The sequence below is a fragment of the Coregonus clupeaformis genome, unplaced genomic scaffold (genome assembly GCF_020615455.1).
Source record: "Coregonus clupeaformis isolate EN_2021a unplaced genomic scaffold, ASM2061545v1 scaf0114, whole genome shotgun sequence".
NCBI lineage: Eukaryota > Metazoa > Chordata > Actinopteri > Salmoniformes > Salmonidae > Coregonus > Coregonus clupeaformis.
The window spans coordinates 647,276-665,120 of NW_025533569.1; the positions used below are offsets into that span (position 1 = coordinate 647,276).

The following is a 17,845-nucleotide window of genomic DNA, read 5'->3' on the forward strand; positions in this document are numbered from 1 at the left end:
TCAGTCTTCCAGAGATTTGAGACTGGGTCGGAGGTTCACTTTCCAGCAGGACAATGACCCTAAGCATACTGCTAAAGCAACACTCAAGTGGTTTAAGGGGAAACATTTAAATGTCTTGGAATGGCCTAGTCAAAGCCCAGACCTCAATCCAATTGAGAGTCTGTGGTATAACTTAAAGATTGCTGTACACCAGCAGAACCCATCCAACTTGAAGGAGCTGGAGCAGTTTTTCCTTGAAGAATGGGCAAAAATCCCAGTGGCTAGATGTGCCAAGCTTATAGAGACATACCCCAAGAGACTTGCAGCTTTAATTGCTGCAAAAGGTGGCTCTACTAAGTATTGACTTTGGGGGTTGAATAGTTATGCACGCTCAAGTTTTCTGTTTTTTTGTCTTCTTGTTTGTTTCACAATACAAATATTTTGCATCTTCAAAGTGGTAGGCATGTTGTCTAAATCAAATGATACAAACCACAAAAAAATATATTTTAATTCCAGGTTGTAAGGCAACAAAATAGGAAAAATGCCAAGGGGGGTGAATACTTTCGCAAGCCACTGTATGTGTTGGCTCTGCTGGGACTCATACTCGCCCTCTTTTGTTCTACCTTTTGCTCTTTCCCCCTCTTCCTCCTTTCCCGCTCTCTTTGTGTAGGAGTGATCGTGGGCTTAGGGGTCTGATAGGTCAGGTCCCCTGCAGGGTCAGAGGTCATGCAGCCTTTCCCTAGCCCAGAATCCTCTGCGACCCACACCCCCTGCTGTGTATTCTGGGTCCATGTTACTTCCTCTCCTCTCCTTCACACACACACATACACACACTTGATGATGCCATTGAGAAGATAGAATATGTACCCTTGTCTGGTGAAATAGTGCAACATACACAAAAGACTGAATTATACGTTCCTATTATACAGTATAAGCACAACATATGTTCAAAGCACAGTTGTTTCTATGGCTCATTGTACTGTGTTACAGATAAAGGTCCAACGCACTCTTTAGTTATGATAGTCTCTGTTTCTCTTTCTCCACACATCTTTGAATAACAATGAAAATCATTTCTTCACCCACTCCACCTTAGACATATCCTCCTCCTGTGTTATGAAAAGGATGCATCTTTTAATTATCTTTCTTCTTAAGCTTTCTCTGTGCTGCTCTATATATAATATCACTGCATGGTAATTCCCATTGGTGGAAAAATAAGAATTTCTCAGAATCTTCAGCCCTCTCTGAACTGTCTAGATGTTAGTCAAATCTGCCATGCAATCTATCCTAATTGAGTAAATGGTGACATGAGTGCTCCTGGGCAGGCTAGAACCAGCGTCGTGGCCCGCTAAACCCTACACCGCCCCTAATTGAAAAGCTTATAAGGGCAATGGGTAAGCTGTTAAAGAGCGCTCAGAGAGTCACACTCCTCAGGCCCACTCCCAATCACACACTGAGAAGAGCAGGGGGCTCAGGCTCCACTGGTGCCATAACATTATGATTTGGGGCTTACTAAGCAGAAAATATTCAACTCCATTTTACAAGCTCAGTCAATGTTGCAACTTATATAGGTGATGATGATGATCACTCCCAAATCAGTTCTGGGACTATCAAATGACTTCTCTATCCGTTACTAAAGGGAAAACATCCAGGGCAACTCTTTGCTGAGCCCTGGTGGAAAGATAAATAAATTAACTACAGGCTACCGGCATCACACACACACACAAACACACACACACCCAGAGCACAGCCTGTCAGCACTTTCAATGAATAATCTCAGCCTCAGTAGATATGTATTTAATTCCACTTCTCCTCTCTTTGAGGGATCTCCTGCCTCATCTGCATCACTAATCCAACAAGCTCTCACAGTCTCACGTCAGAATTAGACTTTCATCCATGTTTCTCAAATGTCAAATTTCGAAGTTGTTCCAAACGTCAAATTTCTAAGTGTTTAAGGTTAAGTTTAGTCATTAACTTTTTAAGGTAAGGGTTAAGGTTTGGGATAGGCTTAAAACAAAAATCTAAAAAACAACTTTCTACTGCTGGATTCAAACATGCAATCATTTGCACAAGAGGCAGATGCGTATGCCTATCCACCATCCCTGTCTACAATGCCCTGGCAAAACCCAAACCTACTTGAAGGTACCAGCGCTGACTGTTTCCCTCTAGTGGCCGGGTTCCACATGAAAAGAAGTGTCCGGTTTCCACGTCATCTCCCGACATCCTCAGATATGGATGGACGTCAAATACTGACCGGCTGACCTGGCTGCACTAATCACTCAACATTACACTACAACATCAAATAAAATTGTATTTGTCACATGCTTCGTAAACCACAGGTGTAGACTAACAGTGAAATGCTTACTAACAGGTCCTTTTCCAACAATGCAGAGATATAAAGTCGAAATAGTGACATGAGGAATAAATAAACAGTGAATAACAAATAACAATAACAAGTCAAAATAACATGGCTATATACAGGGAGTACCAGTACCGAGTCGATGTGCAGGGGTACGAGATATTTGAGGTAGCTGTAGGGGTAAATTGACTAGGCAACAGGATAGATAATAGACTGAGCTGTAGCAGCAGTGTATGTGGAGAAGTAGCAGCAGCTTATGTGGTGAGTGTGAAAGTGTGTGTGTGTGTGTGTGTGTGTGAGTGTGTGTGGTGTCAGTATGCATGTGTGCGCATGTTATGTGTGTGTGGGCATATGTAGTGTGTGTGTGTGTGTGTGTGTGTCTGTATATACACTGAGTACAAAACATTAGGAACACCTGCTCTTTCCATGACATAGATTGACCAGGTGAATCCAGGTGAAAGCTATGATCCCTTATTGATTTCACCTGTTAAATCCACTTCAATCAGTATAGATGAAGGGGAGGAGACAGGTTTTAAGAATGATTTTTAAGCCTTGAGACAATTGAGACATGGACTGTGTAACTGTGTCATTCAGAGGGTGAATGGAAAAGACAAAATATTCAGGTGCCTTTGAACGGGGTATGGTAGTAGGTGCCAGGCGCACCGGTTTGAGTGTGTTAAGAACTGCAACGCTGCTGGGTTTTTCACACTCAACAGTTTCCTGTGTGTATCAAGAATGGTCCACCACCCAAAGGACATCCAGCCAACTTGACACAACTGTGCATTGGAGTCAACATCGGCCAGCATCCCTGTGGATGTCCATGCCCCGATTTATTAAGGCTGTTCTTAGGGCAAAAGGAGGTCCAACTCAATATTAGGAAGGTGGTCCAAATGTTTTGTACACTCAGTGTATGTGTGTGTTGGGGTGTCAGTGTAAGTATGTGTGAGTGTGTTGGTATAGTCCAGTGTGTGTGCATAGGATCATTGCAAGAGAGTTAGTTCAATAAAGGGACAATGCAGGTTCCTGGCTTCAAAGTAACTGTCCAGGCTCAGTCTTATACAATGTGTTCTGACTGCTGAGTGGCTTAGTAAAACCTCTCAGTGTCTGATCTCAACCTCTAGGGCCCTGTCTCTGCCAGCTCTATGGTTCATGCTCCCGGTTAGCAGCATCACTCTGGCTTTTACACAGTCCGCCCATGGAGGGAAGAGCTGAATACAGGCCCTTTATTAATGTTGCTTACTATTCACTCTTATTACTCACTAGAGTATACAAGGGCTCAAGAAGAGTGTGGAGGTGTGTAGCGAGACAACAGGTGCCCACAGAGGAATGATCGAGCCTTCAAATAAGTGATAACTTCCACCCCCCGATGCTCCTCCTGAGTGTGGCTGTGATTACTGGCTGGTGACCTGTCATCGCTGGTGTTATGAGTGACTCAGCTCCTTCATTATATTCCCCTCTCTGCCCTCGGTGGAGAAGACAAGCTGACTGGCTTTTATTCTGGGCCTCTCTGTGGCATACTGATCCACCAGGCCAGAGACGGCTAAGCATGCCTCATTCTCTTCTCCTTTTCCGGGGCAGATTCAAAATATAGTCCCCACTGGGCAAAAACTGTTTGAATCAACATTGTTTCCACATTATTTCAACCCAAAAAAGTAATGTCATAACGTTGAATCAATGTGGGAAACTCATTGGATTTGCTAAAAGTCATCAATGTACTGTAAGAGCATTTCGTATTTTTTTCATCTAACGTTTAACCTAAATCTTAATTTTTTGTTGATTTCACATTGAATTCACAATAGTTGACAACTAAACCAAATGTAAATTAAAACTAAACGTTGAACTGACGTCTGTGCCCAGTGGGTCCTGTCTTAAACTCAAACTTGAGTTGAAGGTTCTCTTAAAATGCAGAGGAAAATAATTGTGGGCACACTGGAATTCTCTCTCTCTCTCTCTCTCTCTCTCTCTCTCTCTCTCTCACACACAGACACATACACACACAGGGCCGGCCCTAGCCTGGGTATGTACCCTGCATGCCTGGTTGGTAATTCGGCCATGATTACTGCAGGGTTTAGGTAGCTAGCTAGACTAACTTACCTAGCAATCTAAAAAATGTTGGCTGACATGGGCCAATTGAGTGACTGACAGTGACTGACATAACTAGAGGAAAACTGCTGAACAGTAAGTTGAGACACCGACTGAGTTTTTGGTCGGGGCCCCCAAGTGGCTGCTTATGTCACTTATAGAGAGCAATAGTAATGGCATCTTTTTGTAGGCACTAACTCCGCCATGGCTCGTTGGCCAAAGCCTATGGGGAAATGAATGTTTTTTTTTGTAGGGTTTCTGGATAAACGCAGAAAATACGGTATTAGAAGGCTTAGAAGATCTAATACATTTTTGTACTATGAGATAATCTTCATCAGCTAACATCACTTTTTTTTTTTTTATGTTGAAGCATGTACTGTATGTAATCAAAACAAGCACATACCAACTGGGCAAAAACTGGTTGAATCAATGTTATTTCCACGTCATTTCAACAACAAAAAATGTAATGTAATGACGTTGAATCAATGTGGAAAACTGATTGGATTTGAAAAAAGTAATCAACGTAAGGGAATTTTGTCTTTTTTTCACCCAACTTTTAACCAAAATCCAATGACATGGTGGCATTGTTTGTTGATTTCACATTGAATTCAGGTTAGTTGACAACCAGGGTTTGGAACCAAAATGATTTTCCAATAATTTGTTCTGAACAGAACCACCATTTTTTTGTTTTGTGCCACTGTTCCGACCAGCAAAATAAAGTTCTGAACCGGTTCGTACCCAAAAAAGTACCAGTTTATATCGTTCCTTTCTGTTCCTTTTTAAACCTGTGAAATCAACAGTTTTTTACATTTAGCTCATTAAATTACTTCACCAGTCAGTGTGGATAGAGCAGGCAAGTTAGTTGTTTACATGCGTGATGGACAGACAAGTGTAGCCTATGGAGCAAGATGCGACTGAAATTTTGCGGGTGGGGAGAGAGCGAGAAAAGGTTGAGGAGGAGGTTAGAAGCACTGGGCATCTTGTTATGACGTGCATTATATGAATTAGGTCCACAGAATTATACCTAGGAGGAGCGGCTTCAATGGAGGAACTTTGAATGTCCTTTGAGCTAGCTAGCTAACAAGCTTGACCTTTTTGTAGTTAATAAATCCAACGTGAAATGTGATAACTAGGCCTATAGTATCCTTCACTAGCACTGAAAAAGTTAATCCATTCTTCTCTAGCTAAGTAAAAATCTCTCTCCCTATCTTCTGAATCAAGCTTGTAACTTCAGTACAGTAGCCTATGCTTTGGAGGGGGGAGGGGCAGGTAGCCTAAACATGCACAGGCAAAGATTTTCAGTTTGCAGGCAGACACTGGAATAAGTTTCTGAGTGACAGAGTGAGGGCTTTGCATGTGCACTTTGTTGCATTTTGTTGTGGGACTAGAAAAAAATGCCTGGAATGTAAAATAACGTTATTAACCGGTTCCCATGCTTTTATAATAACGATTCTGTTCTGGAACACTATGGATCACTTTCGTTCCAGGTACCGTTTCTGTTCCTTGAAAATTTTCATTATTTTCAGGTTTTCGTTTATGTTCCCTGAACCGGTTCCAACCCACGTTGACAACTCAACCAAATGTAAATCAAAACCAGACGTTGAACTGACGTCTGTACCCAGTGGGTAAAGGCTTTATAATTCATTAAGGTCATGTTAACTGACTGATATTATCTCATAGAACAAATATCTCCTAAGCCTGTGTTAAGGGGCAGGTGGAAGAGAGTGGCCTTTTATTGTCCCCAGCACAAGGTGCACCTGTGTAATGGTCATGCTGTTTAATCAGATTCTTGATATGCCACACCTGTCAGGTGTATGGATAATCTTGCCTAAGGTGAAATGCTCACTAACAGGGATGTAAACAAATTGGTGCACAACATTTGAGAGACTTAAGCTTTTTGTGCGTATGAACAATTGCTGAGATATTTCAGCTCATGAAACATGGGACCAACACTTTACATGTTGCGTTTATATTTTTGTTCAGTGTAGCTAGTTGTAGTAGGCTAATGTTAACTAGCTGGCTAATCGTTGCCCATGAAAGGAAGTTAGGCTAGCGAGCAAGCATTTTAGCCAGGTAGCCTAGGACAACAAAAACTAAAAGCATGTACTGTATGACAGAGTCATAGGCCATTTTGGCAACATGAAAGAGAGGAAAATGGCATTGGCGTTTCTCTACAAGTAGGGTGAGTCAACATGTTTTTTCTACTTACACACACACACACACACACACACACGCGCACACACACACACATACTCACACACGGACAGCCACATGATATTTAGCTTACGTTGATTGGACTAATTTGGTTTTGGAATATATTAGTTGTCACTGTATTAGACTAAGCATACTGTAGGTGATTTAATGATATTGAAATGTTGAAATTGAAATGGTGCTGGAATAGTGGAGGCAGCTCATGTTTTCTTTGCAACTTGCAGTAACTCTCCAGTGTTCTAAATCAGTAGTTGTTTAGTAGTCTGAACATTTTGAAAACATTAACTTGATTGACTGTTATGATGAGTTTCTGGTATTGAGAAGTTCAAGATGCAAGAATTTACTTAGACATTCTGTGGAGATTTTACCAAGTATTTATTTGATCACGAGCCCGTGGGTTCATCTAACAAACGGACATAGCCTTGCCCCATTGTCAGTTGAGCTGCCCACACACACAAATCTCACATCTTTCATACTCTTGGTTACACATTTCTTCAACCACATCTGGCCATCATCAATGAGCACTCCCATTCTTTGATGTTATTACTCTTTACCCCAAGTCAGTATATCCTGTCCATCAATCATGCTATCCTAAACATCAGTAATCTCCTTTGACATAACGGAATGTAGACTCTGTGGCACCAAGCCAATTATCTACTAAATCTAACATGGTCCCCACGATACTATGACATGACATCATAACACTATAAAAACCTCATATCATTGACCATGCTGTAGGTCATGTAACAGTTGTTTACATCCAATATGCTTTGTGGACTCTGTATGTCACGGTGGCAAGGCATATGAACTAACAGGTTATAGATCAAACAACGCAATTATCATAAAACATAGGTTGTAATATGGCTTTTTTTTTCTTGGCTTGGCTTCCCCAGTGATTCTACCCCTGCACCGCTACTGAGTCTGAACAGCCAAAAAACGCATGGAATCAGATATATCAAACCACATTTCAAACCACCTTCATAGGTGGTTTGAAGTCAGATACAAATCTGGTTCCTGGCCATGTGACTTGTGTCTGAATGGTAAAATCTTATTTATTTGCCCTCAAGTGGTTTTTAGACTGTTATTTGGCATGTCTTGTTGCTTGCTAGCTGCTTTGTTGACAGTTTGACAAGAACATGTAGTAGCTAACTAGCTTGTTAATTGTTTACAAACAAATTAGTGAATGTGCTAGAAAGCTAAACAGCTAGCTAGCTAGCTAGCTAGCTAGTTGACTGCTGTGGCCAAAAAGGGCTTGTTTTGAATGTTGGATCATCTTATCCTTAGAGGCTTTAAAAGTGTTCTTACGCTATGATTTTGAACATTCAAAGCAAATGTGAAACGTACATGGCAGGCATTGTTGTCACATTAGCTTGCTACATAACTTCTGAGTGATAGGAAGAAGCAAGAGCACCACCGCCAATCTGCCTACACCACTGGCACTGCACGCACACCAATTGTTACTATGAGAACTAGTTTGGCCATGTCAACTAATGACTGCTGTCTGAAATCCGATTTTGGTCACTTGTAACTTGCTGTTTGGACAGTATTCCAAAACGGATTTGAAAAACGAAACTGATTTGAGCATTAAGGCCTGCAGTGTGAACAATATGTTATACTCACAACTCACTTCAATCTAATAGGATGAACATAATGGCTGTTTTTCCTCTATGCACATATATGACAGATTAAAGCAAATTCTGGCTGTTCTGTTTTTGTGAACATGAAGGAGAGAAGCTTTTGACTATTATGGACGTATGCTCATATATGACAGATTAAAGCAAATTCTGGCTGTTCTGTTTTTGTGAACATGAAGGAGAGAAGCTATTGACTATTATGGACGTTTGAGACGCACTATATGTTTCTCTCGCCCAAAGCACACTGAAATTGCGACTGCACGCTTACTGATGTCCTGAAACGCACCCATCAGAAGCGGAACGAAGTCAAGTCAGCTGATCATCAAACCAGCCCTGACAGGATTCTTGGCGTGACACGATTGGATAGCTGGGGAGCTTGAGTTGTTTACTTTTTTTGCTAGTCATTTTCTAACTGTATACCGTTACAGTAGGCTTTCGTTATTTGTGAAACGGACACACTTTAAAACGGAATGAGTACTACTATTAGCACCCAACGAGGACAGGTAAATATAACGACTAACGTTAGCTAACAAGCTATAGTAGCTAGCTAACGAACACGGATCAACACCATTTTAGCTAACATTAGCTTCAATTATCACTCGTTTTCAAATTAACCAAAATTGGCCAGATTAGCTGTAGCTAGCTAGCTGCAACGTTTTAATGAAACAGCACCGTAATGTTTGTTGATTTAACAAATGTTAGCTAGCTACAGTAGCTAACAAACTTCCAGCTAGCTACATTAGCTTCAACAAGCTAGCTTGCTGGGTGGGTAGTTTTTACGTTAGCCAGCTAATTTAGAAGCCTAAAGTTTGACAAGTCTCTCTGGATATAGCCATCTAGCAAACGGTAGCTAGTTTGCGCTCCTTAGATAGAGCTTGCCAGGAACAATAACCAATGGCAGAGTTAACATTAGGCTAACTAGCTATGTAAATTAGCTCGCTACTGGTTAAATCTAAAGTCAACTAGCTAGTTATCTAGCTAACTACTGTATTCACAGGAGCCTTAGGCACATGGCTGTAGCTAGCGTCTGTATGGCCGGATTAGCTAACGTTACTCGCCCAGATTTAAACTTGCTTGAGTTTATCAGGACACAGCTAAACCAGTGTCGTCTGTTAGCCATTTGAGCTGAAGCCTAGGCATGAGGTATTAAGCAACATTTTACTGAACCACCTCTATAGGGAAGCGATGGAGAGGCAGGGCCAAACTAGATCTGATGATGTTGGACCGGTTTCCCAGACTGATTTAACCCTGGACTGAAAAGCATTCTCAATAGTAGGGTTTTGGGGACTAAATGAAACTAGTTCTGGCATAATACTTTGCATTCCATGTTATAGAGAAACTTCTCATGAACACAGAACTTTATTTCATGAGGATATGACTTATTTTCAAGTGATCGAAAAATGTCGCTGACGGATCTGAATCCCTAGTCAATATAAGGGACCAAATCACCTGACACGTTTTGTCCAATAACTAAAGATAGGGTGGTCATATTGTTATGACATTTTCAGGGTTGATGTAGAACACAGAGATGATTCAAATAAAATTATTTACTGGGTAGTTCGAGCCCTGGATGCTGATTGGTTGACAGCCTGCTCTAATTATGTTGGTAACCAGTTTATAATAGCAATAAGGCACCTCTGAGGTTTGTGGTAGATGGCCAATATACCACGGCTAAGGGCTGTATCCAGTCACTCCGCGTTGTCGTGGCTAAGAACAGCCCTTAGCTGTGGAATATTGGCCATATACCACACCTCCTCGGGCCTTATTGCTTGATTAAATGTATTAAATTAAAATGCTGTATTATGTAAATTAGGCACTTAATATGCAAATTAGGCAGTATGGAACACACAATTACAGTAATGAAAGCCCAATAATTTAAAGTAGGGATGGTCATATTATTAACAAATCTTAATGTTTTATGCAAAACAGAGTTTGTAACAATTTTAAACAATTTATGAAATTAGAATAACTTTTTGTACGATTTATAAAAATGTGATACTTAATATGCTAATTGGTCTGTACGGAATAAACACAAAATACAGCATGTTAAACCTATACATTTAAACTAAGGTGGACATTGTTAACATATATATTGATGTTTTATGCAGAACTGGGAGTTTACACTGAGGAGTAAGGTGCAGCCCATGTGCGTGTACACACACACACACACCAGGGGTGTTAAGAGTACATATAATTGGGATTAATTACATAATCATTTACATAATTGGGATTAATTACATAATAACAAAAAGCAGGCTTACTATTTAGTATTTACCAATTAGCAACTGTTAGGCGGGATATATCACAGTTATGTTGTATTTAGTAGCCCAACTGATTAGGCCTGGAGTGCCAAATAATAGGCCCAACCCTGTGCCTGTGCCACCTGCATACACACTCCACACATCCCACACACACTCAAACAGCACCCCCACCAGCACACACACACACAGTGCCTAACACAGACACACATTTCTCAGAATCCTTACACAGCACCCACCAACACACACACACTACATCACACATAGCCTAACACAGACACACAATTCTCACTATGTCTGAACTGTCACACAGTAGGCTACTAGTGTAATAACATAGCTTACTTCTAAGGTAGGCCTACGTCTGAGTTGGGTTTCATTTGTAATGTTATTTTTTGGTGTTGATGAGTTTCTCTGGTGAAGGGAGGATAAACTGCACTATTTCCAGCAAATAATTAGCCTAGGCTCAGAAGAGACAGAGTGCACTGCCTGCTAGCCAGCTGCAGAAAGATAGATGGGACACATTTTCAATTCACTGGTATTTAGCTATGTTTTTATCGATTGTAGGCCTGTCGCCACTGAATTCTTGTAGTTTTTACTTGAAAGAAAAAACCATGAATCACAGAAATCACTGGTGGCATAATACTGTCAATGCTGCACAGCGCTGCCTCTCACCCCAGTTGCCTCAGCGAATGGCGTCAAGCACTCCCACAAAGCTAGCAACCTAGCACTCATCATGTAAATGGCGGTGGCGGAACAAGAATTTGGAGCAATCCCTGACAACCCATACATCAAATCGTAGCTACAATACAATGTTGCCAACTTAGTGACTTTGTCGCTATATTTAGCAAGTTTTCAGACCCCACCAGTGAGTTTTATTGGTAAAATATTCTAGCGACAAATTCAGCTACTTTTCAGGCTGCCTTTTGGGGAGTCACGGTGGGTTTCTATGGTTTTGATAGCATTTAGCGACTTTTCCCAATACATTCTGCCGCAAACAAGAGTGGGAGAAGCTGTCTGTGCAACAGAAGTCACAGCAACAGTGCACACAGAGGCACAAGGGGAGGGGGTGTGCGCCGGGAGACGGGGTTCAAATGCTACGTTGGGGACCGCAGCTGTGCCGCAAGGCAAAACGTCATCTGCCGACAAATCAAGGAGCCAATAGTTGGTCTCGCTGAAAAATAGTTGGAAACACTGGCTACGAAGCTCTACTTTGTAACCTGCTATGTTTTTTTTTGTATCTCTGAAGAAATGGTTCAATGATAGAGCTGAAAGAAAATCGTTTTACCTTATATTTCAGTCCAAGGATGTCCGATGCCCATGAAACACCCTCAGGACTTTCCCAACATTTCTTAGCAATACAACGTCACATCGATCTTACTCTGGTAGGTTGAGGAATACCTTCCGCCAAGAGCAAATATGAACACTGATTTTGCGGGTTTCACAAAAAGGTCTGTCCCACAGAATTTAACGTTCTTAGCACGGCACTTGCTTTAGATTTGGGCTCATATCACGTAAATATCATAACATACAGTATTGGGATTTTTAGAGATGGGTAACAACTGCCACATTAATGTTTTCAAATGATTAATGTATTTTGACGACCACATTATTGACATTTAGTGAAAATAGATTTGTTTACTCCTGTTCTTTGTAGAATTCTAGCATAGCGTCCATTGTTTGTCGCGTCACCTAACACCCTATCAATGGTGTGTCCGGGAAATCGCTGCATAGTGTGACCCTTTTCTTCCTCTAGTGTAGTTTGCCTGTCCTCACTCTCACAATTCCTCCGCTCCTTTCGTCTTTTTAGGTATACATTGGGGAGTTGCCCCAAGACTTCCTGCGTATTACTCCCACTCAGCAGCAGCAACAAGTTCAGTTGGATGCCCAAGCAGCGCAGCAGTTGCAGTATGGGGGATCCCTGGGCACTGTAGGACGGCTTAGCATCACTGTAGTGCAGGTAGGGTGTTTTTAACTGTGAATCTGCTTGGTCTTTCCCTAGTATCAAGACTTATTGTGTAACACAAGGTTATTAATGCAGTGGGAATGTTTTCCTGTGAATCACTGTTATGTCCCTCTTCTCTCCAGGCCAAGCTTGCTAAAAACTATGGTATGACACGCATGGACCCTTACTGCAGGGTCCGACTAGGGTATGCTGTTTATGAAACACCCACAGCCCATAATGGTGCCAAGAATCCACGATGGAACAAAGTTATCCAGTGCACTGTCCCACCTGGAGTAGACTCCTTCTACCTGGAGATCTTTGATGAGGTGAGGAAGAAGGAATTAGAGGGTGGTGGGTGAGGAGAAGATCCTAACGTGTTATTGGCTCGACAACTAGGCCTGTCTAGAGTTATTGATAGCAATCTACTTTGAGTGTTTCTTCTTGATGATCATCCATGATTTTAGAGACAAGTTACTGATTTGAGGTGTTTGTGCTGGTCACTTTTCCAGAGGGCATTCTCGATGGATGACAGAATTGCATGGACACACGTCACCATCCCGGAAGGCCTGAGAGAGGGCAGTGTGGTTGATGAGTGGTACAGCCTCAGTGGCAGACAAGGCGACGACAAAGAGGGCATGATCAACCTGGTCATGTCTTACGCTGTGAGTTCATAAAACACACATGCTCACATTGTACATTGTCATTGTAGTACAGTTTGAAAGTGATTGATTGATTGTCATTTTACAACTTGCCCCTTATCTCTTCCTATTGGCTCTCATGCTTTCAGAACATGCCAGCAGGTATGCACATGTCTCCACCCGTTGTCCTCATGCCCACAGTCTATCAGCAGGGGGTAGGATACGTACCCATTGCAGGTGAGTAGAACCATACTCTCCACTGAGACATAGTGTTAGGTTTAATTTCTGGTACAATAATCCAGACGGTCTCCAAGAAAACTTGTGCTAGATCTATTCATCACACTGGGTGTTGCAGCTGCAAAAGCACACATACAGGTAATAACATGACTACCCCCCCCCCTCCTCTCCGACAATACCCCCCTTCTAAGTCTAGGATGAACAATCAGTCTCTGTTGCTGGGCAGGAACTGAGTCTGTTCCTCATGTTGGTGTTATCATGTCCCAGCTTGAGTCCGGAACCTTCGCACTCCTCTGCCTTTCACAGGTCTTCTTATCAGTCAGCCCTTGAGTTATGGAGGGTACACATTTCTACAGGCTACAGCAATCCACTAGATAATTACACTTCTCATACACAAAGAGCCTAAATCTAACACTACTTTCAATCTCTAAGGATATATAAAAACGGTATATTCATATTCAGAGTATATAAGTATATATCTAAAACAGTAAAGATATAAGACAGTGTTATAGAACAGTAATTACGATCTATCAGCTCTAACTCTATCAGCCCTATTCCACCCTTATGGAGTCATTCTTGCCCTCAGAGACAGGCCCCCTTTTCCCTCTGCCCAAATACAATGCACATAGATCTTTCCATCTAACCAATAATATAATAATTACTACTGCTAGGCTAATTATACAATTATAAACAGATTAAAACGGGCTCAAGTCAGTCTTCAACAGTTAGCAATCTTGGACAGAGACACTGCAGCCATCTAAGGCCCGATTCTATTTAGATTGCTTGTCTACTTTCCAAGCCAAATTGGTAGAGACAAATGGAAGTGGGCATAGCGTGTCTTATGTAAATTAAACTAAAGGACGAAACAGACCACGCCTCTGACTGACCACAGAACATTGTCATTTTCTGTTCATTTTCCCGACTATTCTACATGTTGAATTGCCACTGCTCATCAGCACCCAGCAGGTGATCTACTTACTGCGCACGGCTGATGTTTATTAGAGTGTGTGTTGCCCTTAAGAACTGTTGACCTGTTTAAATGATACATTTAATAGATTGTTGCTTACCCATTTCTCTCTGGTTTGCTCTTCTCAGGAGTGCCCACTGTATACAACCAGGGAATGGTGCCCATGGGTATGCCTGCAGCACCCACTGTCGCCCCACAGGAGGCTCCCTGTAGCGAGGAGGATCTTAAGGCACTGCAGGACATGTTCCCCAATCTGGACAGGGAAGTGATCCGCACTGTAATTGAGGCCCAGCAAGGTAACAAGGATGCCGCAATCAACTCTCTGCTGCAGATGACAGAAGAGCTGTAACAGTGGAGCCACACATAGAGCCACTGTGGCGGCCAGAACATTGCCCATTCACATCAACAGCACCCTGCACAGTTTGTAAATATGCACTCAGGCCTGCGAGCTCTCAACTGTCACTCACACTAAATAAAATCCAGCAGTTTTTTTCCAACCATAAGCAGATGTTCATATCTGAGGTGTCAAACATTTATACATCTGTATACATTACCATCTGTATTATGAAACAATGTATAGCTTTGTTCGCAGTCCACATCTGGGATTGGGACAAATTGGTTTACCTACTGATAAGTGCTGTGATGGCTGGTTGGCTTCTCAATTTTACATTCCACTTTACTCAGAATGGGTTATGTACAATTGATGTTGATGCAGTGCTATGTGGGGGTAATAAAAAGTGCTATGTGGGGGTAATGAAAGGAATTGATCCTGCAGAAGCTTTAGATCTTTGTGAAAGCAGTTGTTGTGCGACATTGTTGAGCGCTCCCAAGCCAGTCTTCTCTGTATATGTGTATTGACCAGTACTGTCTTGAGCCTATCTGTGTTATATATATATATATATATATATCTGTATAAATATAGTTCTATATATTCAAAAGATTATAAATTATGAAGACGAGATTTAGGTATGCAGTGGTTCAGAGCAGAAAGAGGACTTATCACAATATAACAAACCGCGATTACTTAGGAGATGTGCAAATCCCCTCATAGCCACACAGCCAATGCCTAACAACCTCTCAAATGTTAAGGTTCATTTGCCACCATTCCACTCTACTCTGGATAATGCCATGTGATTTTGCACGTCTCCAAACAAAAATGCCTCTCTGAATGTTTCAATATCACTGGTCAGTGGCTTAGTAACTGTGGTGGAAGAATATATCATGGTAAACCAATATCAAATAATTACATGTTAATATCGAATTATTGAAAGCAGTGAAGAAATAAACATATGACTGATATCATCCTTTCCCTTAACCCATTCTGAATTCACAGGCTTTATTGCGAACCGTTATAGGCTGTGAAAATCCCTGCTGGATTAATAAACAAAATTGTGTGCACGACCAAATTATATTCAGAAAATGTGTAAATGTTGGTATGATTATCATACAAATAAAATGTAATGTCCTACCACTACCATATATATTTATATATACACACACACACACATTTAGAGGAGACTTGTAAAGATCCATTGACATGAGGCATTGAATGTTGCCGTCCCCCCAAAGGTCTAATTTTAACATGGGGTTTTCATTTGATATTTGTATTTGCTTAATCTTCAAAGATGTGCATATATTTTTCCAAGGAAAGATCCTCTGTTGTGGTTTGATTCACAAAAACAATTGTTATTTCATTTATGCTTAGGCCATACTCCATGAGTGTCATATGTAAAATACTTATTGTTTTAATTTAATAGACTTCATTGATTTTCAGTGATCCCAATTCTGGGCACTTATGTTTGATTGATTGCTCTATCCCCTCTTGATTTAATAAATTCCTGTCTACCTAGCACTTTCATTTTATATGTTAGGTTTTCTTCTCTGTTTTCCCCCATACTTGTCCCATTCGCATAGACATATTTTGAACATGATTGTGTCATGTTTAGCCAGACGTCTGTATAACTCCTAACACTTCCAACGTTTAGCCATTCTACTTATTTGTTAGTTCATAAGTAAATGTACCTTCCTAAGCTAAAGAGAGCATAACATTTATTTCACTTTTACAGTCCTTTGAGATCAATGTGCACAAGGATGTTCGAAGGCGCTCTAGCGAAGTTAGGAAGGTTGTTCTGATTCTGTTGCAATGGAATGGCAAGGCTATGTGCTAAAGCAGTTTAATGGGTTATCTGGTTTGAATGTACAAAACTTTTTTGGCATCAAATTATGTTTGCAATTTGACATTTGCTCTTGTTTCCTTTACTCATTAATTATTACATTATGGAAATAAAGGTTTAGTCTACATTTGGTTGGTCTTGTAGTGTATATCTCATCCTACTGGTTTGTTTGCCGTGCCATTTTTAGACTTTGAAATTGATATATTGATATATACCAAATTATTTATTTATTTATTTACTATAACTTAGAAATACCTCATGAGTTTAGTTCAACTGTCGTACCCCATCAGACCCCAAAATATAAGCGTGTTTTACTTCTTTGTTTGTAAACAATATAATTGTAAACAAACACTGTATAGACTCAACATGATTAAGGCCTAGATTCAATCCGGACTGTGGAAGATCTGTGTTACAGCGGTAATTTTCGATTGAGCCGACAAATGCTGTGTTTACCGTTAATGTGGTCTCTGCGATCGCTGGAATATTGCCTTTAAAATATGCATATAGTGGACAAAACGCGATCGGATTGAATCTGGCCCTTAAACTATAATTATGATCTCATGGATGGTCGGTTCTTACATCTATAGCTCTATATGAATTTGAGAGTGGTTACATTTCTCCAGCCCTATCCCTCAGCTTTGTCTGAACTGCAGATTGCCCCTTTAAATCCCACCATGTTGTCAATGACACAAGAACGTCACTACCCTATTCTAGCTACATATTTTATTATACCTTTACTAACTTGTGGCTTACTGCTTGGCATGTTTTGTTGCGTCAATATATTTTCAAAAGCCACTGGTAGATAGCTACAGGTAACTGCCAAAATAATAGAAACTCTTGCGTAAATGAGAGTTCTGGTGGCTCTGTTATGGTGTGTGGTGCATTTTCCTGCCATGGCTTAGGTCCACTCAACCCCGAGAGCACTGGTATTCAAACTTTTTCAGCGGGGACCCCCAATTGTTTCAGCCAGATTTTGACATCAACAAATAACCTTTAATGCATTGCATTTTCATCTCTTATCAAAAATAAACGAAACCAATATATAAATGTATTCAAAATGGTATCTTTCAAATTGTCTTTCTCAAAAACGTTTGTATATTGTCCCATACAACAATCTGTACCCTATTTTATTTTATTTGTATTACATTTTGGCGACCCCACTGCAGTTCCGTCGCAACCCCAACTTTGAATACCACTGAAGGTAAGATAAGCACCAGTAAATACACAACCATTCTGAGTGATCACCTTCAATTTATGGTGAATCATTTCTATCCTGATGGGAGTGGATGACAATGCCCCCATCCACATGGCACAAGTGTTCCCTGAATGGTTTGATGAGCATAAAAATGATGTAAACCATATGCCAT

The 17,845-nt window shown here is 40.9% G+C and overlaps 1 protein-coding gene across 2 annotated transcripts; it reads left to right on the forward strand.

The window, feature by feature from the left end:
- Positions 1-8,590: 8,590 nt before the first annotated feature.
- LOC121582926 (toll-interacting protein) lies at positions 8,591-16,605 on the forward strand. Of its 2 annotated transcripts, XM_041899089.2 has the most exons (7): positions 8,591-8,765; positions 11,818-11,902; positions 12,328-12,477; positions 12,606-12,788; positions 12,972-13,124; positions 13,250-13,337; positions 14,433-16,605. In XM_041899089.2, the coding sequence occupies exons 2-7, from the start codon at positions 11,825-11,827 to the stop codon at positions 14,651-14,653; spliced, it is 873 nt and encodes a 290-aa protein (XP_041755023.1). In that variant the 5' UTR covers positions 8,591-8,765; positions 11,818-11,824; the 3' UTR covers positions 14,654-16,605. The 2 variants fall into 2 exon arrangements, with proteins under 2 accessions (XP_041755023.1, XP_041755024.1); XM_041899090.2 differs by lacking the exon at positions 11,818-11,902.
- Positions 16,606-17,845: the final 1,240 nt, after the last annotated feature.